The sequence below is a fragment of the Plecotus auritus genome (assembly GCF_963455305.1).
Source record: "Plecotus auritus genome assembly, chromosome: 9".
NCBI classification, from domain to species: domain Eukaryota; kingdom Metazoa; phylum Chordata; class Mammalia; order Chiroptera; family Vespertilionidae; genus Plecotus; species Plecotus auritus.
The window spans coordinates 59392822-59417526 of NC_137783.1; the positions used below are offsets into that span (position 1 = coordinate 59392822).

Consider the following 24705-nt stretch of genomic DNA (forward strand, 5'->3'; position numbering starts at 1 on the left):
TGTTGTTTCCTTTAAAATATAAAATATCCTTCTTTTTTTCTGTTCAGTTCTTTTTGTCTGATATTTATTTCTTATCCTGCTCTATTTTTGTTTGCATTTCCTTGGTATCTATATATATAAAAGCCTAAGCGACCACCGCAACCGAACAGACAACCGAACAGGCTGCGTGGGGTGACCAGGCCGGCAGGGGGGTTAGTGAGGGGCGACCAAATGACTGAACAGCAGGCTGCGTGGGGCGACCAAGCTCGCAGGGGAGGCAGTTGGGGGCGATCAGGCCGGCAGGGAGGGGGCAGTGAGGGGCGACCAGGTCGGCTGGGGGGGGGCAGTTGGGGGCAACCAGGCAGGCAGGCAGGTGAGCAGTTAGGAGCCAGTGGTCCCGGATTGTGAGAGGGATGTCCGGATTGGAGAGGGTGCAGGCTGGGCTGAGGGGACCCTCTCCCCCTCCCCCGTGCACGAATTTCGTGCACCGGGCCTCTAGTGTCATATGGAGACCCCTGGCATGTTTCGTCTTCTTTCCCCTACAGTGGTATGCTAGTTCTATAATCTTATTTCTTTTTTTTTCATATTCATGCCAGAGTAGCAAATATGAATCAGTAAGTGGGCATAAATGGTTTACAAATGTATTTCAATGTATCTTTCTCTTGCGGTTAAGAAATTAAACTATATCTATCACCTAAGCCCCATTCTACCCTTGGACAGGGTAGGATTTTTAGTACACTTTTATTTTCCCTTATTCTCACTCTAGGTTTTTTTTAAACTAAACTGGAATTATAATAACACTTAATATATCCCTTTTTATTTTTTAACAGTTTTCATTAGTATTTAATAGTGTTTTAATATTTACTTAATTATTGTTTTAATAATTTATTTTAAGAACTGGAATGTATATTACATGTAATTTTCCCTTAGAATTCTTTTTCTTTTATGGTAAAGTAAGAGGCAGTGTTGCGTAACATTTAGTTAATAAGCTTTAGAATTGGCTGCCTTCCTATATTCAAATCCTGACTCTACCACTTCTCAGCTGTGTGACCTGATGTGTTATTTACTTTCTCTAAGCTACAGTTTCCTCATCTGTAAAGCGGGGGTTAGTAATGGGGCCTCTGTCTCTCAGAGTTTCCTTGAGCAAGCTGTCTGTGATGAGCTTTTCGGCCCAAGGTCTGCGGGCTCACCGTGTTCTCTGGGTGACTGCAGCCCTGCGCTGGCCCACTGTCACACACTGTACCTAGCCCACCTCCTGCTGCTTTATGCTCTGCCCCTGCCTGTGAGGTGGAATTTCTTTTCCTCTCAAGCATGACTACTACTTCAGATCAGTGCAGTTTCCGGGTCACTGCTTTCCCCTAGAATTATGGAAAGATTTTCCAGTTGTTTTCTGAAAAAAATTTTTAAATATATTTTTATTGATTTCAGAGAAGAAGGGAGTGGGTGAGAGAGATAGAAACATCAATGATGAGAGAGAATCACTGATCAGCTGCCTCCTGCACGCCCCACACTGGGGTTTGAGCCCGCAACCCAGGCATGTGCCCCGACGTGGAATCGAACTGTGACCTCCTGGTTCATAGGTCAGTGCTCAACCACTGACCCATGCTGGCCAGGCTGTTTTCTGAAAAGTTTAATGTTGCATAAAATATATTCAACACAGTTAATCTTTCCTCTGAAGGAAATCTTTTCTTTTTTTTGTTCTAACTAAAAACTATAGTAGTTCCTCTTATTTTTCTTTATTTTTGAAATTCAGACATCTAGTAGGTATTTGCCTAGGTCTGTGTCTTTTTTCAGTGTTTCCTTCCACCTGACACTCTTGGATGTTTTGCTTTCTAGACCAGCCGTGGGCAAACTACGGCCCGCGGGCCAGATCCGGCCCGTTCGGCTGTTCTATCCGGCCCGTGGAGCCGAAAGAGCGGAGGGTTCTCTTGCTTTCCCCTCCGCTCCTTCACCAGCAGCAGTGTTAACATGGCAAAGTCAGGAAACACAGCCGCAGCTCCTTCTTCTGAGTGGGCGGATTTATATCCACCCATTCAGTAGAAGGAACAACCTCTCAATCTTCCAGAGGCTCCTTGTAATGCCCGCGGACGCGTCCCCGGACATCACCCTGGGAATGCGTAGACACGTTATCGTGGTGATGTAGGGAGACACGCCCCTGGAGAGCACAGTATCAGAGCATTAGCTAAAAAGGAGACCAACAACACTGTTCCCACTGAAGTTGATGTTTTAAAGACCAAAAACCTTTCAACCCAGTCTACATTGCCATCTACATCTACGTCCCGGGCATAATTTGGAAGTTGCACTAAAGAAAATGTTTAATTTACTGTTTACACATTTTGTTCTTTTCTATTTGTTTTAGTTTTAAATTATTTTATTATATTTAAGTTTAATTTGAAAGGCTTTTGTACCTTTCCTTTGTTAGGCAATTTTATTTTGCCTTTGCCATCTTCAATATAAGGTATGTTATTGTGCTATGATTCCTCCATTTTTTGAAGTTTCAAATTATAATAATTAGTTTTTACATTCTTCTTGTTAAAATGTTTGAAATGAATAAAACTACTGAAATAAATAAAAAAAAGACCGTACCCTTTTATGTAATGATGTTTACTTTGAATTTATATTAGTTCACACAAACACTCCATCCATGCTTTTGTTCCGGCCCTCCGGTCCAGTTTAAGAACCCATTGTGGCCCTCGAGTCAAAAAGTTTGCCCACCCCTGTTCTAGACCCAAGTCTCTCCTCAGATACTTTTCTACCTTTCAAAAAAAATGATTACTTTTATATTCTTTCGACTCTATTCTCCTGGAATTCATGCCATAAGTTGTTAGAACTCCTGGATTTGTTTATCTTGTCTCGTTGGGTTTCCTCTCATTTTCTAGCTTTTTTATTAAAATAAATCACTTTCCATCTACCTTGTTGTTTTAAGTTTAACAAGGATTGACACAAAGGAGGTTTTGGAAAAATAAAAATTGAGTAAGTGTTTGTATGTTATAATTTTTTTAGTCTTCTTTTGAGCCCTTTCCCCCAATAATGACTATGTTAGTACTTGCTACTTACCGATAAATGAAACCTGTGGTAACCTTCCATTGCTACTAATGTATAACTACAATTGTCTGTATTGTGTTTGTATACATATTTATAAAGTTCTTTAGATTGCAATGATTGGAAGATTGTCATTTTAAGAGTCATGCTTATTTAATTTAACTTTTTATTTAAAACTTGCTTTTCCATTTTATTATCATTTTAGGAGAAACTAATTCGAGATATTGCTCATTGTCACGGAATTTTGATCACTTCTTACTCCTACATCCGACTGAGGCAAGATGATATTAGTAGGCATGACTGGCACTATGTGATCTTGGATGAGGGACACAAAATTCGAAATCCAAATGCTGCCATCACCCTTGCTTGCAAACAGGTATGACCTCTTGGAACAAGGGGGATTTCCAGGTGGGTAATAATATTTAATTGAGAATAAACTCCCTGATTTTAGTAACGCATTTACTAAATCTTTCCTTGTGCCTTTGCATAAGGAATTTGAAATATACATTTAGCTTTAATACAGACAATTCTTCATTCTTGCTCTTAGTCTTGTTTTTTTAAAAATTCCAATTGTTCATATAACTTAATATCCTTATAGGGATCAGTTTGTTAGAATGTAACCAAATCTAACTCAAATCCATAGTATTCAGCTAGAACAATAAGGAATAATTCTCCCCTTATGTAATTGAAGAATTAAAATTATATAAAATGTCTTCTGTGTTTTGGAAAGACCAAAATGATACGTACATGTGTTAAATAACAAAATAGAGTGGGAGTGTTTTGGGGTAAGGTCGGTGATCATCTGTTAAAAGCTGAATTTAATAAGAAAATATTTTCTTCCCCAAAATAGTTCCGCACTCCTCATCGCATCATCTTGTCTGGCTCACCAATGCAAAATAACCTCCGTGAGCTGTGGTCGCTCTTTGACTTTGTCTTCCCAGGAAAGTTGGGCACGTTACCTGTGTTTATGGAGCAGTTCTCGGTCCCCATCACCATGGGGGGATATTCAAATGCTTCCCCAGTACAGGTAACACTGCTAGTATTTCTATATTTTAATATTATACTTTGTAGCCAAGCTGTTTAGAAAGAAGGGAAATGGCCAAACCTATAAATTAGTATCTGATAAAAATCACAAAATTATGTTTGCTTAATAGCTTATATTTTTCCAGATGATTTTTAAAAAATCATGTAAAATATTTGAGAGCAGTCAAATTATGAAACAAGAGTGAATTAGTTCTGGACAGCATATAATTTAGTGCAAATTGGGGTAATGCATCTTATAAAGTAGTATAAAGTCTTAGGAAGGGGAAACCAGAGAGAACTGTTCAGGGAAGACTTAATGCGACAGGTATTCTTATCCTGATTCTGGGAAAACAGGCCCGAGAACAAGGCAACAGCCACCTTAGTTGGCCATGGCAGTGAAGAGACACATTTGACTGGACTGGAGATGCTTGTGGGGAAGCACGAGGAAAGCTGTGGGTTCCGGAAAGGGGAGCCTTGAAAGGGAGGCAGAGGTGCTCAGGCAAGCAAGAGCCACCAAAGCTGTCGGAGCGGAGACGGGAAAGGGCTGTTCTCACAGGTACTGAGGCTGCAGGTGGGTACTGAGGCTGCAGGTCGGGTACTGAGGCTGCAGGTGGGTACTGAGGCTGCAGGTGGGTACTGAGGCTGCAGGTCGGGTACTGAGGCTGCAGGTGGGTACTGAGGCTGCAGGGCGGTACTGAGGCTGCAGGTCAGGTACTGAGGCTGCAGGTGGGTAGTCAAGCTGCGGGTCGGGTACTCAGGCTGCGGGTAGGTACTCGGGATGCAGATGGGTACTGAGGCTGCAGGTCAGGTACTCAGGCTGCATTGAAGGCCCTGCAGGACCTCTGGGGATGAGGGCGATGAGGACTTGGACCTGGACCTGGGTGGTAGTGCTGAGAAAGAAGGTGGAGAGGAGGGCCCCTGGTGGCAATTTTTTAGGCAGAACAAATGAGATGTGGAGGCTGCTAAGATAAAGGAAATGGGATAGGTGGTGGTGAGCTTGCTGCTGAGCCCTGAGATTTTAGGCCTGGGTGACTGGGAGAATGGGGTTGTCACAGGCATGGACAGCCGACCTGAGAGCAGGCTCCATCCTGGGTGAGAGGCAGGGCTTCTGCACAGCCCTCAGGGGGGCCTGCACCGTCAGGTCAAAGCTGAGCCTCGACAAAAAGCCTTTCACTGAAAGAGACATTCACATGTTTGAAATACTTGATGAGAAATAGAATTTTAGACCTTTACTATCAGAGGATTTTCAACAACAATTTTAATACCTTTTACATCTTGAGATTGAATGATTTTTAATTAACTTTTGTAAGGGCTCTCTTCCTCCACTGAATCCCTATTCTTCATTTATAGTGTTTGTTTATTTAGAAATAATTTCTTTAAAAAAGTATGTCTTTATTGATTTTAGAGAGAGAGGAAGGGATATGGGGAGAGAGATAGAACCATCAGTGATGAGAGGGAATCATTGATCAGCTGCCTCCTGCTCACCCCCTACTGGGGATGGACCCTGCAATCCAGGCATGTGCCATGCCTTAGAATCTAACTGTGACTTCCTGGTTCATGGGTAGGTACTCACCATTGAGCCACACCTGCTGGGCCAGAAATAATTTCAAGTTCAACAGAAATTAGAAAGAACTTCATGCTCTTCACCTAGATTCACTAGTTGTTTGTGTTTAGCTAACGTTTTGCCATATTTGCTCGATCTTCCCTTCCCTCTCTCCCCCCCAACCTCTATCTGCACACAGATTTATGTTTGTTTCTGAATCATCTGAGAGCAAGTTGCAGATGATACTCTTTCCTCTAAATCCTTCAGTGTGTATTTTTTAAGAACGAGGACATTTTCTTAACAGAACCACAGCATAAATATTAGAATCGGGAGGAAATAAAATATATTGATAGAATTTTGTTATCTAAGGTGTATGTCATTTACATTTTGCCAGTTCTGGTGGTATCTGTGTCTCTTTAATCCCCTTTAATTTTGGACAGTTTCTCTAACTTTTCTTATGCCTTTTGATGACCTTGACAGTTTTGAAGACCACATGCCTGTTTTTTTTTTATAGAATGTGCCTCACTTTGGGTTTGTCTTTCATTCTTTGTGATTGGATTCAGGTTTTGCATTTTTTGGCAAAAATATCACAGAAGATAAACACACATACATGCACATACATGTATACATACTTGAGGTGTTCGTAGGGTCTTTTAAATGTTTTCATTTTTACCATGTTAAGTTTGTAACATGAATTTTTCTGTATTATGATCAACCTCTCATTCATTTTACAGCTAACTTTCTTAAATTTAAACTTTAGTTAGAATTTTTCTTTTTCCATTAAATAGTAATTCACTAGCCATTTTTAAAATATCAATAATTTATTAAATTCTTTGCCTTTAAATGAAATGCAGAGTGGTTTCTGTGCTGTGGGTCGTTGTTTTTCTACATAGTTAATACCATCTCATGTGGCTGCTCCATTACAGAGCCATATGCTCCGTGGTAGACCTGAGCGACCTTTCATTTCTGGGATCATAGGGCTTGTCTTGAACTCACTTTCTGAAGTCTCCAAAGGGCAGTAATCTCTGCTGATTATCTGGCTGCCTCCACTGCTGCAGCTTCCCCCCTGGTTGCCTTTTGATCTTCAGCTTGCAGAGTAGCCATTCTCTTGTAGCTTTTGGAGACTATGAGATTGTAAATAGAGATTTGTTTACAAGCAGTTTTTTCCCTAGAGGTTGGTTGAGAACCAAATAAATCTCTATTTTAGGGTTTAACTATACAGTAATAATTAAAGCAAAGTATAGAAAAGGAATAGGGTTCAAAATTACCAGCTGTTCTTTTGCTTTTACATTTTGGTTAATAAGATGTGTTTTTTACTAATATTATGAAAGCTCCCACCTCCTGGAACATATTGGACTTAACACTAATTTTTCCAAACCATTTCCAACCAATTTTGTATAATCATTGGTCATTCTTCTGAAAATTCTTTTTTTAAGCATTGGAATCATTGAGAGTTAGGAACAAATGCATTCCTTAAACAGGCAGTAATTGTGTCTCCTTTTGTCTTACTAAAGGTTAAAACTGCTTATAAGTGTGCATGTGTCTTACGAGATACCATAAATCCATACCTTCTGCGGAGAATGAAGTCAGATGTCAAGATGAGTCTTTCTTTACCGGATAAAAATGAACAGGTCTGTAAATCCAGGAGTTACCAAAATATTCCTAAAGCATGGTGTACCTCTCCGTCACTCTACGTTTCAGATGTGGAATCGGTGAGGGTAATAGGTATGGTTGCAGGGGCTGTGGGCAGGCTGATCTACATCTGTATATACAGGTGTGTGATAGGGCCACTTGGCATGGGCAAGACTTGAGAGGAAATTCACAGGAAGATCCCCTGACGGGGAGTGACATCATCTGACAGGCTTTTGAGGGATCATCCTTTTAAATTTCATCCTCATGTCCTGTTATCTCAATAGATGACCACACCTTCTGCTCAGCATCTAAAAATAAAGGCCTTGTAGATTTCGAGTGTTGAAACTAAAGGATCTGGGAGATTGGTCATCAAGGCTACTTTCATGGCTGCCTCTTGGCTTCCCAGCAGAACTCATCTCCAGATTTAGTTGTGGTCTTAGCACTCCCCACAGGCTCCCACCACTGCCGGCCACCCAGGCCACAGCCCTCTGACTGCCTCTGATTCCCCATCAACCAGTGGCTGTGGTGATTCATACTCTCCTCTGCTTCACATCCTCATAAGTCAGTGGGATCGTCCAATGGCCTGCCGTCGGCACTCCCCAGTCCTCTCAATATTGCAGTGTTGCTGGATACCTTCAATATCCCTCTCCCCACCAAGAATACTGATTTAGCTTATTTGCAACACTATTTTTACTGTGGAATCCTAGAATGCCTCTTGTATTCCATGCAGTAACCAAGGCAAATTGCTTCCGATTTTTTAAAAATGCCCCACTTTTCCTCCCATTTGCACCTGAGGCCCCTCTTCCTGAAGGTTTTCCTATCCCTCCGCAAACGCACACACAGAGGTGTCACTTGGGGACCTCACTAGGCTCCACTGGAGCCTCTCCTAGACTGGACTCCGAGGTTGGGATTTTGTCTTTCCCATCATCGGGTTCCGCATGGCACCCGAAACAGTGATTTGCAGCCTCTAGGCACCTGGTGAATAACTTGTTCAATTAACTTGCGATTGAAAGGGGAGGCTTTTCTGTTGCCATTTTTAAAGGACTGAAATATGAATTTAAGACATTAAGAATTATAAACACTCGGGTTCTGTTTTAGAAGGATTACTCAGGTGGTGTTTGCAAACATTGAAGAGGAAAGAAAATGGAGGAAGGGGATGAGTCAGCCAGTCCCGGCAGAGTCCTTGGGAACAGAGGTGTAGGCCTGACCTGAGGCAAGGGGGCATCATGGGAGGTGAGCCTCCCAGCACGTGATGGCTAGGATGGAGCAAGCTCTGAGCACCTGGTCCTGAGCTCTCCTGTGAGCAGGAAGCCAGTCTTCAGGGACTCTCAGGACGGTGGGGTGGGGACCAGAAGGTGGACAGATGACAGAAATAGGGGTTGATGAGAGGAGGGAACTATACTCATTGTTCAGTTCTGAGATGTGGCTTCATTTTGTTTTTTTAAACAAGAGGTACATTGTTAAAATTGCATACATTGTGCTGTTGGATTAGGAAATTTCATGATATTTTAATAATTTTATTCTGTTAAAATGTTTTTTGAAATTATAGTTTTTTTTGTTTTATTTTCTTCCCCATAGGTCTTATTTTGCCGTCTTACAGATGAGCAACATAAAGTCTACCAAAATTTCATTGATTCCAAAGAAGTTTACAGAATTCTCAATGGAGAGATGCAGGTCAGTAAAGTGAGAGAAGCTAGAGAAAGGAAGGGAAGCGGGGAAAGAACGGATACCAGCACCAGTCAGCGGTTCACTGTCACTCGCTCTCTCTTTTTTTATTTTTGTTTGTTTAATCCTCACCTGAGGATATTTTTTCCATTGCTTTTTCAGAGAGAGTAAAAGGAAAGGGGAGAGAGAGAGAGAGAGAAACATCGATGTGAGATCACATAACTGGCCCCTGCACACATACTGACCCGGGATGGGGAGCAAACCTACAACCCAGGGACATGCCCTTTACTGGGAATTGAACCCGTGGCCCTTTAGTGCACAGGCCGACACTAACCACTGAGCAATGACTGCCAGGGCATCACTGTTACACTTGAAAACATTTTGGTGCAAGCCTTCACTTCATTTAGAACCTTTACCAGAAGTAAGAGACCACGACTACACTCCACACGCTCCCTTTGGTCTGTGCGGAGTACTGTTAAGACTTGAACCCAGCACCAGAGGGTCTAGTGGGAAAGCAGCTCTAGATGACAGATCTGATGGTGAGTCCTTTGGGGGCTGCTGATCCATGCAGGATGCGGGGAGCAGTCTTGGTCTGCTGGGGTTACTAGGCGCCTAAAGGAAGAATTATCATGATACATTTTTCTGTGATAACATTTTAGTTATTGGCAATACTCAGCAGTTTGTGAGGAAATGTCTGTTCAGTAAGTGTATGTAGTAGCTTTATAATCAGCAATTAAGTCTAAAGGTTCATGTAAACTATTCAACGTGTTTGTGTTTCAGAATCTTACATTGTGGTTTATTTATTTGATATGGAAGACTTTCATAATCGTTGACCTGTTCTCATTGGAGTAGCACAGTATGCTCCAAAGTGCACACTTTCCTGCTTATCCTTGGGTAGCAGGGACAGAGCTACCGGTGTCTGTAGCATCTGCATGCTTTTTCCTCCAGGTTAAGTCACTTCAGTTCTTTTTTTATTTTATTTTTGTTAATCCTCACCCACAGAAGTTTTTTCCATTGATATTTTCAGAGAGAGTATAAGGGAGGGAAGGAGGGTGAGAGAGGTAGAAAAAGAGAGAGAGAAACATCGATGTGAGAGAGACACATCGATTGGTTGCCTCCTGCACACACTCTGACTCAGGGGCTGGTGATGGAACCTGCAATCCAGCCCTTGACCTGGACTTGAACCCGCAACCCTTCAGTGCAGGAACTGATGCTCTAACCACTGAGAACAATGGCCAGGGCTCATAATTTCTTATTTTGTCTTCTATTGGAGGTTTGTTAAATCATTCACATCTATTCATCTCTCCTAAATCTCCCCTAATCTTCAGGTGCCTCCAAGTCTTGAGGCCTTAGGTAGTCTAGATCTGCACTATCCAGTAGATACAGGATATGAGCCACATGTGTGATTAAAGTGTTCCATTAGTCACTTAAAAATGGTGAAGAAAGATGGCAAAATCAGTTTTAATGATACATTTATTGAACCTGATATATCCAAAATGCTTTAATATGTAATCAATAATTATTGAGATATTTACTCTTTTTCTTTTTTTGTAGTTAAGTCTTCAAAATTGGATAGTTGATCCTTAACTCAGGGGTTGGGGTGCTGGTACCCACCCCACACAAAAATCTGCTTTTAACTTTTGACTCCTCAAAAACTTAACTACACTGAGTGGTCAGATTATTATGATCTCTGAACGCATAATAATCTGGCCACTCAGTGTGTGTGTGTGTGTGTGTGTGTGTGTGTGTGTGTGTGTGTGTATGTATATATATATTAGAGGCCCGGTGCATGAATTCGTGCATAGGTGGGGTCCAGCCAGCCTGGCCAGCGGGAGGGGACATGGGCGGTTGGCCGGCCTGCCTGCTGGTCGAACTCCTGGTGGAGGGGACAATTGCATATTAGCCTTTTATTATATAGGATATACACTGAGTGGCCAGATTATTATGTGTTCAGAGGTCATAATAATCTGGCCACTCAGTGTATAGTCATCCCTTGGTATCGGAGGAGATTGGTTTAAGGACCCCCATAGATACCAAAATCCAAAGATACTTGGGTACCTTATATAAAATGGCACAGGACAATGCATACAGTCGGCCCTCTGCATGTGTGATTCCCAGCCTTGGATCAGAAACACTGTTTCCGTCAGCGGTTGGTTGAATCCAAGGATGCTAAGCCTGTGGATACGGAGGGCTGACTGATTTATTGAAAAAAGTTTGCCTTCAGTTCAAAGGGTCAGTGTATTTACACTGTGGCTCCTCTCAGTTCAGACCAGCCGCACTTCCTGTGCTGTGGCCACACGTGGCTGTGACTGCTGTGTTGGAGGCAAGGGCTGGGGAAGAAAGATGAGTTAGGTGATGCTGGGGGATTTTGACAATGTTCCTGATTTATGCAGATCCTTTATAGTGTATTTGTTTAACTGTTAGTTACTGGTCAGAACTATCATAGTCTTTGACTACTGGCTCAGTTTATGACTTCTCTTTTCCTGCTTGAGCTTTTATGCTGGGGAGTCAATGTGAGTTGTGCTCTGAAAACTGTGACGGAGGCCCTCCTGCCAGGCATGGAGGCAGCGCTCCCTTGCTGTGTGTCCTGCAGAGTGAACCTCCGCACATCTTTCCCATATGTGTGTTTCCCATGCACATACTATTTCTGATATGATACTAGTGGAAACCTCTGACTCATATTAAATTATAGAACTTTTAGTGAGTCCTCAGGAGTATACTATTTCAATGCATTTGCAAGTTATGTGACTGATTTCTGCTAATTGAGATGGGCATGACATTTTTAATTTTTTTTAATTTTTAAAATTTTATTTATTGATTTGAGAGAGTAAGAAAAAACCCACATTGATTTGTTGTTTCACTTATTTATGCATTCATCTGTTGATTTTTTTTGTATTTTCTTAAACCTTTATTGTTCAGATTATTACAGTTGTTCCTCTTTTTCCCCCCTATAGCTCCCCTCCACCCGGTTCCCTCCCCACCCCACACACTGTCCTCATCCATAGGTGTATGATTTTTGTCCAGTCTCTTCCCGCACCCCTCACCCCTCTTTCCCCCTGAGGATTGTCAGTCCACTCCCTTTCTAATGCCCCTGATTCTATTATATTCACCAGATTATTCTGTTCATCAGATTTTTTATTCACTTGATTTTTAGATTCACTTGTTGATAGATATGTGTTTGTTGTTCATAATTTTTATCTTTACCTTTTTCTTCTTCTTCCTCTTAAAGAATACCTTTCAGCATTTCATATAATACTGGTTTGGTGGTGATGAACTCCTTTAGCTTTTTCTTATCTGTGAAGCTCATTATTGGACCTTCAATTCTGAATGATAGCTTTGCTGGGTAGAGTAATCTTGGTTGTAGGTTCTTGCTATTCATCACTTTGAATATTTCTTGCCACTCCCATCTGGCCTGCATAGTTTCTGTTGAGAAATCAGCTGACAATCATATGGTGCTCCCTTGTAGTTAATTAACTGTTTTTCTCTTGCTGCTTTTAATATTCTCTCTTTGTCTTTTGCTCTTGGCATTTTAATTATGATGTGTCTTGGTGTGGTCCTCTTTGGCTTCCTTTTGTTTGGGGTTCTGTGCGCTTCCTGGACTTGTAAGTCTATTTCTTTCACCAGGTGGGGGAAGTTTTCGGTCATTATTTCTTCAAATAGGTTTTCAGTATCTTGCTCTCTCTCTTCTTCTGGCACCCCCATAATTCTGATGTTGGTACGCTTGAAATTGTCCCAGAGGCTCCTTACACTATCTTCATATTTTTGGATTATTCTTTTCCAGTTGGGTGTTTTTTGCTTCTTTGTATTTCAAATCTTTGACTTGATTCTTGCGATCCTCTAGTCTGCTGTTGGATCTCTGTATATTATTCTTTATTTCAGTCAGTGTATGCTTAATTTCTAGTTGGTCCTTTTTCATATCCTCGAGGGTCTCACTAAATTTATCAGCCTTTTCTAGAAAATTCTTGAAAAACCTTATAACCATGGTTTTGAACTCTATATCCAGTAGTTTGCTTTCCTCCATTTCTTTCATTTGTGACCTGTTTCTTTGTCTCCACATTTTGGCTGCTTCCCTGAGTTGATAGAGTGGCTTTGTGTGGTAGGTGTCCTATAGGGCCCAGTGGCTCAGCCTCTCCAGTTACCTGAGGTGGACACTCTTGGTGCACCCCTTGTAGGCTGTGTGCACAGTCTTGTAGTTAAGCCTTGATTGTTGTTGGTATCACTGGGAGAAATTGACCTCCAGGCCAACTGGCTGTGAGGATCAGCTGTGTCTACGCTGGGAGAACTTCTGTGCTGGAGACACCCTTATGAGGCAAGACTTGCTTCAGTGGGGCTTTGGTGCTCACTGAGTCTGCCCCCTGAGTGTGTCCCTTATGGATCTGAGGAGTTGTAATCTGGATGGTCCTACTCTGACCCCTGGGTATACTGGCTCTTGGATCTCCAAGGAGGTGCTAATTTAGCCTCTGCCTGAGGCCACCCAGCAGGAGCTACGGAGAGATCTGCAGATTCCTTTTCTTTGTTTGGGTTTTGGAGGTGCCCAGATGAGGCCCAGCTGTGAAGCAGTGCAAGCTGCTGTGGGGCCTTGGGCCTTCTTTTGGATGTTCTGGGTCTCACTGACTCAGCTGCAGTTTGTTAGGTAAGTTTAGATTTCAAAGGACCAGGCCATTCATATGCAAAAGCCTCCGCGCACAGCTGGGGTGGGGCAGAGTCTCAGGGTGGAGCAAACACCAATGGCTGATGGGAAGCCCTGCCCTAAGAGGGCCCTGGTCTCAGTGTCCCAAGGTAATCGCTGCAAGCACCTCTAAGAGAAAGCCGCCCTCGAGTTCTGCCCACTGCTAGACAGTCCAGTTTCTTCCCGTATGAGTCTGGGTCCCCAGAGTCTTGCCCGGAACTGGAATTCAGAGCAGTCGGGAGCTTGTGTCTCCCTGCGGATTTAAAAAGACAGCCGTGTACTCAGTTGCCAGCCCTTTCCGTGTGCGCCTCCATACCTCTGCACTTTACTTCTGCAGCTCCTCTGAGTCTCAGTGTGCTTTTCTCTTCCCTTCTAGTTGTAGAATTTCCACTTAGCCAGCCTTCCTGTGGTTCTGGATGATGTCCATTTTGTCTTTTAGTTGTAGTTTTGAAGTGGTTGTGCGAGGCAGCAAGTTCAGGTGTTTACCTATGCTGCCATCTTGGTTTCTCTTGACGTTTTTTATTTGTACGTAAAAGATGAGTCAGTTTTATAGATCACGTTTTTCTGATGCTGTGAGCTGCATGCCTTTTCTTCTAGTGAGGGAAATAGTTAATCAGTAATTGAATATGACCCCTACAGACATATTTGGCCCAGTAGAATTTTTTTGTTTCTGGAGAACTTGCCCTATCAGGAAAAGAAGGTGAGTGAAGTTTGATTTCTTCTAGCTCCTCATATGCTGTGGTTAGGGAGGAAGCTAAGAAGCGAGTGAAGAATTCCTTCTCCGTATCGAACAGCCTCCTCCCCTCCTTCCTGAGCGACTGTGAGTTTACACCAAGTCCTCTAGAGTGCACATGTTCTTTTATGCCCTAGGTTTTCTCTGGACTGGTAGCCCTGAGGAAAATCTGCAACCACCCTGATCTCTTTTCTGGAGGCCCCAAGACTCTCAGAGGCATTTCCGATAATAAACCAGAGGAAGATCAGTTTGGATACTGGAAACGTTCTGGGAAAATGATCGTTGTTGAGTCCTTGTTGAAGATATGGCACAAGCAGGGCCAGCGAGTACTGCTGTTTTCCCAGTCAAGGCAGGTGAGCAGACAAAGCTCATGCAGGAGACAAGTTGGTTCCTTACGGCTTATAATTCAAAATACAGAATATAATCTAAAGTAATGATCCCCTCAGCAGCTCTACCTGCTGATACTGGGGTGGCAGCCTGCTAATCTCTTTGGGAGCTTAGATCTCTCTCTCTCTAGATTTGGCGCCCAGAAGTTGGCTTTTTAAAAAGGCTTAGTTACCATGTGATTCTGGGTCTGGGCAAGTTTGGGCCTGAACTCAAATAAATGCCCAGCTATTTACAAAACTTATAAAAATTAACAGCAGGGAAATCCCAAAAATACTCGCAGCAATTTATGTCCCTCAAAGCAAGAAATCCTTTTAATGTGACTGTTGGAAAGGTGTGACTGTTTACACAAATGTGAAAGCACTCACAGAAGTGTGCATTTAATTTTTAAACTCTTATCCCCCATCCTCTCTCCCAAACAGATGTTGGACATACTTGAAGTCTTTCTTAGAGCCCAGAAGTATTCCTATCTCAAAATGGATGGTACCACGACCATAGCTTCAAGACAGCCACTGATCACAAGATACAACGAGGTGACCAGTGACTGGCAGTGATGCCGAAGCTGCTGCTGAGTGCAGGGGCAGGCATGCCACACCGCCTGAGCATGCTGGGTCTGGGTTGAGCAGCAGGGGGAGGGAGAGTTTTTGCTTTTAACTCCGTGCATTTCTGGATTATTGATGTGTGTGTCTTTAAAATTATTAATGTGTGTATATTTTTTCTTGAAAACCCAACTTTTACATGTCAACTAATATTGCTATTAAGAGTGGGAGTTGTGAGATGGCATCTTTGACTGACCAGGTCTCTAGTCCATAGCCCATTCCTTGTATCAGGGCCATTTCCCGTGGGTGGAGTACGGGCGGCAGAGGTGAAGGGTCTTTCTGGTCCTAAGTGTGTGCACTCAGTGTTGTGTGTCTTACTCTAGGACACGTCCATATTTGTGTTTCTTCTGACCACTCGGGTGGGTGGCCTCGGAGTCAACCTGACGGGGGCCAACAGAGTCATCATCTACGACCCCGACTGGAACCCAAGCACAGACACACAGGTCTGTTTATTTTTTAAAAGGAGTGTGTTGGTGACATAGTTGGCCCTTGAACAATGTGGGTTTGAACTGCATGAGTCCACTTATCTGAGGCTTTTTAAAAATAAGTACAGTAAATGTCCTTTGTCTTCTTTATGATTTTCTTTTCTCCAGCTTACTTTATTGTGAGAATACAGTATATAGTACATACAACATACATAGTATGTGTTTACCAACTGTTTATGTTATGGGTTAGCTTCAGCCATAGGCTGTCAGTAGTTAAGTTTTAGAGTGAAGTTATCTCGGGTTTTTGTGCGGGTCAGCAGTCGGTTATGGACCACACCTGGGTGTCTGCAGGGCCCTGCGAGCTCTGCGCTCCGTGTTGCTGCTGGGCTTTGGCCTGAGGAGGATGCGCTTCTGTTGTTCACAGCCTCCATCACCAGGTCTGGTAAAGGGAATGCTACAGACTCACTGTTTTTCAGGTAGAGATAGAGGTCTCTCTGTCACTTGCCTGTTTGTCTTCCTAACAGGCCTGAGGTGTGTTAGCCTTATTAACCAGCACTCTGACTGTGGGAGTGGAGAGCAGCACCCAGCCACCTCTCTTTAGATAGTGCTTGTCGTTGGGAGGGCCCTGCTGACGCGTGCTCTCTGCCGCAGGCCCGGGAGCGCGCGTGGAGGATCGGCCAGAGGAAGCAGGTGACGGTGTACCGGCTCCTCACTGCGGGCACCATCGAGGAGAAGATCTACCACCGGTCAGTGAAGCTGGGCCCGCTCTCCTGCGCGTGTGTGCGGGACAGAACCCACCGCCGGGGCAGGCAGGCGTCTTTTATAAAGCAATGGTTGCTATAATGTGAGGGATAATGTAGTTTTTGAATTTTTTGTTTTGTTTTTATATATATATATATTTTTTTTTTACTAAAATAAGCCTTATTTTAGTTTTTTAAAATGGCTTATTGTGAGTTGTTTAAAAGGTGTCTTTGAACATGGTCATTGTTCTACTTTACTAAACTTCAAGGACTGCTTCTGTTTAAACTTCATACTATTGTTATTTGAAAGAAATTTTCCTGCCTACTATAGTGTGCCATCTTTTTTTCAGAAAAATTTTAAGATGTGACAGAATTGAAATGCTAACAATATTGATATTTACACATAGCATGTGGGTGTAACTGGTGTGGTGTGACTGGCATGGGTTTGACTGGTGTGGGTGTGACTGGCGTGGGTGTGACTGGCGTGGGTGTGACTGGCGTGGGTGTGACTGGCGTGGGTGTGACTGGCATGAGTGTGACTGGCGTGGGTGTTCTGTTCATCTTGGCTCAGATGTCCTGTAGAGGAAGGTTGACCAGGGCACCTGTTTCCTCCTCCGTCTTTCTCTCTGTGAAGAGGAGGGATTTGAGCAAGGAGCACTTAAACAGTGGAATGAAGATATTGCCAGTTTCACCCCTCCCCTGCTGAAGACTATTAAGCCACGTCCCAGCTCATAAAGGGAGGCCCCTGCTCTCCACAATGTGCTGGGCCACTTGTGGTACTGTGTATGTTCTTCAGGGGCCTGGCTGTGAGAGGGCTGGAGACCAGCTGAGTCCTGAGAGGGAGAGCTCTCCGCTTAGAAATACACGCCTTCGCCTGAAGAATAAGCCACTAAGCGGGGCAGGGCTGCTTTATGGAGGGATCTGGGCAAGAGTGACAGTGGCATGGTGCTTTAGCGTGGGGTGTGGCTCAGTAGGTGGAAGCTGGTAAGGTAGCTCCATGTGAAAACTTTGCAAAGCCCAGGTGGGGTTTGCTGGGCTCGTCATGGGAAGGGGCCCTGGTCCAGCAGTCCGAGGCTGGCTTTTGCAGCGTAGACAGGCTGTGCACCACTTGATTATGTGGAAAAAGGTGTTTCTTGAAATGTGATGAATCTTGGAAGTTGCAGAAACCCATGGGGTATAAATAATAATAAGGCATTATTTCTAACTTACATTCTGTAAAACATGGGAGACCACTGATGTTTTGTGTACTTTTTGAATTGTAATGTCCAAGGCTAGAAGTTTTAGGCATTGTTTTGACACCTGTACAGCCACAGTTATCGTGTCTCTCTTACATTGTTTTATCATTAGCATTTTGAGGTAGAGCTAAATATTGTTTCATACCAGTTTACTTTTTATCTTTAGACAAATCTTCAAGCAGTTTTTGACAAATAGAGTGCTAAAGGATCCAAAGCAACGGCGGTTCTTCAAGTCCAATGACCTTTATGAGCTGTTCACTCTGACCAGTCCTGATGCATCCCAGGGCACTGAAACAAGTGCTATTTTTGCAGGTATTGCAGAAGGTCGTTTAACTTGAAGGAATAACTGATATAAGAATTATAAAATGTAACATGAGTGTGTTTTTCCTTTTATAGGAACTGGCTCAGATATTCAAACACCCAAATGCCACTTAAAAAGAAAACTTCAGCTGGCCTTTGGAACAGACCATAACATTCCAATATGCAAAGAGTTCCCTGATTCTAATGCACCTGCCAGCGATAGCATAGCATTAGCAGAGAAATCGGCAGCTGTAGGAGCTGCAGTAAATGCAGTGCCTTCTAATCAAGGTGACCCTTTGCGAGAGGCCCCTCAGACACCTGGCACTGGAGCTAATGGTGACAGACTTGCTAAGGAGACAGACGCGGTGTGTAGACTGGAGGACTCACCAGTGCCGAGTGCAGAGGGGCAGTATTCACGTTCTTCAAGAATCAGTGACACGGGCAGGACATCTGGTGGGGAAAGGATCGGTGAAAAGCAGGGTCTTTCTGATAAAAGAGAAAGCTGCCAGGTCCAAACTGAACCTCTTTGGGAGAATGGACAAATGGACAGTAACTTCTATAAGCACAGGTCGAAAACAAAACATAGTGTGGCAGAAGAAGAGACCCAGGAGATGCTTCTGAGGCCAAAACAAAAGCCTAAGAGCTCCAAGTGCCACAGAGACGCCAAGTTTGAAGGAACTCGAATTCCACACCTTGTGAAGAAAGGAAAGTACCGGAAGCAGGACAGTGAAAATGAGCATGAGAGCACGCAGCAGAACAATGATGACTATGTTCTAGAAAAGCTTTTCAAAAAATCAGGTAATCCACTCTGGCCGGTGTTGGCTCAGTGTTAGTGTCAGCCCGTGCACTGTAGGGTCCCAAGTGCCATTCCTGGTCAAGGGCATGTACCTGGGTTGCAGGTTCAATCCCTGGCCCTGGTTGGGGCATGTGCAGGAGGCAACCAAATAGATGTGTCTCTCTCACATCGATGTTTCTTGCTCTCTCTCTCTCTCTCTCTCCCCCCTCTCTTCCTCTCTCCCTTCCCCTCTTCCCTACCCCCTCCACACATATATACACTCCTCCTCTCTCCTCCCTTTCATGCTATCTAAAAACCAATGGAAAAAAATATCCTTGGGTGAGGATTAACAAATAAACAATCAAAAAAGTCAGGCAATCCTGTGCTGAGTTTGCCACAAGTGTGCTGGGAACAGAGCACGAGCAGGCCGCTTCTAGCAGTAGCAGCCTCTACTGACGGTGCTGTCTGCTGGAAGTAACTTTTTCTTCTAAAATTAAGATTTGAAATTTATTGACATTTTTGAAAATTATATTCACCTCTCCCTTTTGAAGACCTAGGATTTGAAACTTTGGAGAACAATAGTACTTGACATAACCAATTACGGGAGGGGTGCAATGCTTTAAATGGATTTGTCCTGTCTGAACATTAATAGGAAATTTCCTTACATGTTATATTTATCTGATTTTCCAACCACAGGAGATTGCAGCAACAGGGAGGTGGGGGTATGGCCAGAGGCAGGCATCTGGAAGCAGGAAAGCTGATGGCTAACGTCAAGGGAGAACAATTAGGAAGAGTCTCAGCAATGTGTCAGGACCCTGGGGACAGGCAGTCCTGCCCAGCTTAGTGTCTGTGGGGTGTGGTCCTGTTTAGGCCTGAACAGGTCCCTGGGATGGTTCTCTGTTCAAAGAGGCAGCTTAGCATGGCATTTCAGAGAGAAACCGTCGGGACCTGATGCTTTCCTGTAACTTGTTAACTCTGCCTTTTCTGCAGTTATTGATCTGTTTTCCTAGCAAATTATCTGTTTTGTCTAGTTTTCAAGTTCATTTGCATAGAGATATAGAAAATACTCTTGAAATGTTTCTTTTTAATTTACTTCTTTTTCAAGATAATTTCCCCCTTGTCATTTCTAATTTTCTATGTCCCCATACACCTTCCTTTTTTCTTGATCAAGTTAAGCTAGTGGTTTGTCTATTTTGTGATTTTTTTTTTTTAGTAAACCAAGATTTTGATTTATTAATTAGATCCATGATTGTTCTCTACTTCATAATTTTTGCTTTTATCTTCATTACTTTCTTCATTATGCTTTTGTTTTTATTGTGTTTTGGTGAATTTTTTTTTGCTTACTTTTTATAAAACCACTAGAGGCCCAGTGCATGAAATTCATGCACAGGTAGGGTCCCTAGCAGCTGCCGGCTGGGGATACCCTTCCACCGGCCACCTGCCGCTGCCGCCGCCGGCTCCACCCCCTGGTCAAACTCCTGGTTGAACTCCCGGTTGAACTCCAGGTCGAGGGGACAATTTGCATATTAGGCTTTTATTATATAGGATTTGACTTGGAAATGTAGTTCTTGTATTCATTTATTTTTATTAATATAAGTATTTAGGGCTATGAATTTTTCACTAATAACTACATTAAATTAGTCTAATATGTAATATTTTCATCGTTATTACATTTTAGAAATTCTATAATTCTGGTTTATATTTTTCCCTTCAATAAAGAATTTTTTTCTCTTGATTGATTCAGAAAGATAGCTTTATTGACATATAATTCATATACCATCCCATAGAAGGTTTTAAAATTTCCAGATAGGTGGGAAGAGGTGATGTTGAAGTTATGATTGAAGCATCATGCTTCCTTCGTTGTAAAACAGGGATAGTGATAGGCCCTAGCCCATATCATTTGGTGAAGGTAAGTAGCCACAGCGTGTAAGTGTCTGGGTCTCAGTAAATAAAAATACTCATTGTTTTCCTCTACCTACAACATGCTAGACTGTACGGAAGAAAAACTGGGCTTGTTTCCCACCTGAACTAACACGTTTCCTGTTTCCCGTGTTCTTGCTAGTTGGCGTGCACAGTGTCATGAAGCACGACGCCATCATGGATGGAGCCAGCCCTGATTATGTGCTGGTGGAGGCAGAGGCCAACCGAGTGGCCCAGGATGCCCTGAAGGCACTGAGGCTCTCCCGTCAGCAGTGTCTGGGAGTGGCGTCTGGTGTTCCTACCTGGACCGGCCACCGGGGGGTTTCCGGTGCACCAGCGGGAACAAAGTGAGAAATGCTGCCCTGCCATGCTGTGAGAAGGGCTGGGCATAGGGCAGGCATGGGCGCTCCTCCCCCTACTCTTCTGCAAGGGAAAACCTCAGGGAGGGACGGCCAGCCAACTTGTGGGACTCAGTGAAACACATTTGTAACCTTACCTTCTTCTTCGCTTTTGTCCCTGCTTTCCAAAGACAAGCTTTCAGGGGGAAGGAGAGCTGTTTTGTTAAAACCAGGAGGAGATGCAGCTGCTTCATAAGACATCTCGCCAGCTCCACAGTCGGAGTGGCTGTGCTGCTCAGTCCACTCTCCTGGAAGGGCTTTCCTCCCCAGGTGGAGGCAGTGGCCCCGTGTGCTGAACACGCATATTGAAGGGTTCTTGATGGAGAAGCACCTGTTCTTCCCAGGAGAATAAAGTAGAGGAAAGGCCATGGCTGTGAAAGAAGATTCACGCAGAAAAAAGTTTTCCTGGAGGAGTTTAGTTGTTGAAAAGGCATTTTCATCTCTTTGTCACAAAAACAAACACTTTATCTGTGGTTCTTTTCCTTATTTAGGAGTAGATTTGGTCAGAAAAGGAAATCCAGCTTCTCTGTGCAACGTCCTTCTTTGATGTCCCCAAAGCAGAAATGCCAGGTAATGTGATAGCCTGTCTGCTTTTCACCTGGGAGACTTGATTGCATTCCCAGGAAAATGTAACCTGATTCGAGTGTGAAAAAAGTCGCTTGCTAATGCCACCTGCGATTTGTGCTGTCTGCTCTGATTTATGAACCACTTTATTCGAATCTAAAAGGCCAGCTAACTTCCTAACAGAAAAAGTCTTTAACCCACGATCTGGAGCAAATTCTCTATTTTTCCCTGAGAAAGTTAATATGTGTGGTGGGGGGTTGGGGATTTATATAGGGATAGGTGACAGGTGGGAGGCATGGCCCAGGCAGCCTGCCCCACCCGGAGGCTCAGTGCTTCCAAAGACCACTGCCCTCTAGAACAAAGGCCTGGGATGCTTGGCATTCACCAGCTGCCGGAGCTCTGACAGTCTCTCCCTGTCCTGTAACGAACGTCCCAGTGCTCCACCAGAGCAGCTGGGCCTCGCTCCCTTGGGCCTCGCTCCCTCAGGCCTCGTCCCCTTGGGCCTCGCCCCCTCGGTGTTCTCTCTGGTCTTCTGGTTAAGGGCTATGCTACTGATAACCTTTGGAACTGCCAGGATCAGGCTCCTATTTTAGATGAATACGAATAGAGAACCTTTGTTGTTTTTAAGGAAACACGTATGAGGTATAAATCAGTAAAGAATAAAATGATACACAAGTGAAGAAGAAGAAGTACAGCTCAGTATTGTTCCTATCCCACAGTGCCAGCCTAGACCGGGATAGATTTGGGAGGAAGAGCAGGAGAAGCCCACGGAACTCAAGCATCCTGGAGGCAGTTTCCTGGCGCCTGCTCCCCAGCCCCTCTGCTCCCTTTATCCTCATCACGCAGAGTGGCCGCCAAGTGAACAGTGTAGCTTTGGGTGTTTTCTTGTTGTTGGTTTTAATACGGGTGGATTTAGATGGTGACTCCTTTCACTTTGTGGTATCTGGTGTTTCATTCTTTCCCCACGAACTTGACCCCCTGGCCCGGGCACCCATGTATTGTATCCCTCAGAGCTTTGGGGAGGTTAGTGGGCCATAGTTAGACGTCAGATGTGTCAGTGCAGTGCTCTTCCTTCTGCAGGACGGCATCGTGAAAAAGGATGGGAGAGACCACATTTCAGAGCATTTTAGTGGAAACGTGGAAGCTGTGGAGTCCTCACCCGGGGCCCTCACGTCGTCCTCATTGTTGGCTAAAATGAGAGCCAGGAACCACCTGATTTTGCCAGAGCGGCTGGAAAGTGAAAACGTGCCCCTTCACGAGGCTGGCGCCCCGCCGCCCTCCAGCACGGAGCACGACGACCTCCTGGTGGAAATGAGAAACTTCATTGCCTTTCAGGCCCACGTGGACGGCCAGGCCAGCACGCAGGAGATTCTGCAGGAGTTTGAGTCCAAGTTATCAGTTTCCCAGTCTTGTGTCTTTCGAGAACTGTTGAGAAACCTCTGCACGTTTCATAGAACTTCAGGTGGGGAAGGAATTTGGAAACTCAAGCCAGAATACTGCTGATTAACATTAATTTCTAAACTTTTAATTGACTTTCCAGCGGCAATTTCCAGTAATTATGAGTAATGCTCACGTCTGTCAGCAGAGGTTGGCTGCATTTGATGTTTACTTTGAGTGATAGCTACCTCTTAGTTAAAACTTTAAGGAAGAAGAAATTCTTTGGGACTTAAAGGATTTATAAGCACAGGGGTTGATTTTATTGATGCTATGAATTATGTTATAAAACCAGGGGCCTGACAGTCCTTGGACACATTTGTTCCTTTTCCCAAAAGCCGTTGTCCCAGAGCACGCTGCTGCTCATTGAGAAGTCTGTGACCCAGAATCGCAAGAATTCTCTTATTGCACTAAAACATGTCTTCTATTCGGTGAGACCTGTTAAATAAATTAATTCAGCAATATCTGACAACAGCATTATTTTTGGTGCTTAACTTTTTAAAATGTTTAAATTTATCATTTGCCACTCCCAAAAAGATGAGATTTATCTTTTGAATCATCTTAATTTCCTGTAAATAGTATTTCTTTTAAGGTGCTGTTGAATTGGCAGGTATTCTTGTTAGTAAAGCATGAAATAGCCTGGGATAAACAAGGCTATTGTTTGTAGAAAGTTGTAGTGTACTCAGTTTTATAACAAGCAAAGTCCCTACGGTGACTGTTGGTTTTAGGAAAATGAAATGTTATCTTCAAAAACAAAAACAAAAAAAGCAAGCAGAACCAAAAGTAAGTACAGATAACTCAACCAACACACACGCGAGAACAAACATCACTCCAGAGCCCACCTGGATCTGCTGTGGATGCTGCGCCGTGAGCCATCCCAGCCCTCTCTGCTCTTGCTGGGAGGTGACCTCCTGGATTCCTTTCATTGGCTGGTCGCTTTCCGTGGTGCTGGTGGCTTTGTGTCAGGCAGCACTGCTCTCCTCAGGTGTCGTCTGTCCTGTTGCCATCTCTTTCCTTCGCCTTCGTGATGGCGCTCCTGTGGGAGAGGTTGGTTTCAGCTGCTCTTGCTGATGGTTATCCATGTGCTTGCAGTTCTGTGACGGTGCTGTTTGAACCTCAGTTTGTTTTCTTAGCCTGTTTTTCCTTGTTTCCTTCTCATTGTTACATTAAGATCTCAGCTCTGAAGTCTTTTAATTTTTGTTTGTTTGTTTGTTTAGAGAGAGTGGAAGGGAGGGTAGGAGGGGGAAAGAGAGAAACATCTGATGGTTGCCTCCTGCATGTGGCCCTACCGGGACCCTTCAGTGCAGGGCCAGCACTCTAACCACTGAGCAACATCAGCCATGGCCTGAAGTCTTTTCTTAAAGTCATTGTATTCCTAGATTTTTTGTTCTAGAGCTATTCAGTGCTACATGTTTATTTCTTGGATTTGTTTTCTCTGGCTTGCTGTTCGTCCTCTCATTTCCTGTATTATGCTGGCCTTCCTCCCGTCCCACACCTGCTGAAAGAGCAGCTGTGTCCAGGTCTTCTGTAAGCTCCTCCCTGCCACCCCGAGAGGGGTGTGGTTGTGGGGGCGGGAGCCTCTGCGGGGCATCAGGCAGCTGCGGGGGGTGTCCCTCAGCCCAGCCTGCACCCTCTCTAATCTGGC

General features: G+C 43.8%; 1 protein-coding gene across 2 annotated transcripts in view; it reads left to right on the forward strand.

Annotated features, from left to right (window-relative positions):
- Nucleotides 1-23808, forward strand: part of ERCC6 (ERCC excision repair 6, chromatin remodeling factor) — an 88508-nt gene extending 64700 nt beyond the window's left edge. For both annotated transcript variants that reach the window (XM_080640176.1, XM_080640177.1), the window contains 13 exons: nt 3227-3397; nt 3872-4048; nt 7102-7218; nt 8798-8893; nt 14424-14639; nt 15093-15203; nt 15593-15712; nt 16346-16440; nt 17836-17981; nt 18066-18767; nt 20807-21011; nt 21554-21632; nt 22707-23808. In XM_080640176.1, coding sequence (XP_080496302.1) covers nt 3227-3397; nt 3872-4048; nt 7102-7218; nt 8798-8893; nt 14424-14639; nt 15093-15203; nt 15593-15712; nt 16346-16440; nt 17836-17981; nt 18066-18767; nt 20807-21011; nt 21554-21632; nt 22707-23129 — 2658 coding nt within the window. In that variant the 3' untranslated portion in view covers nt 23130-23808. The remainder of the gene's footprint in view (nt 1-3226; nt 3398-3871; nt 4049-7101; nt 7219-8797; nt 8894-14423; nt 14640-15092; nt 15204-15592; nt 15713-16345; nt 16441-17835; nt 17982-18065; nt 18768-20806; nt 21012-21553; nt 21633-22706) is intronic.
- Nucleotides 23809-24705: the final 897 nt, after the last annotated feature.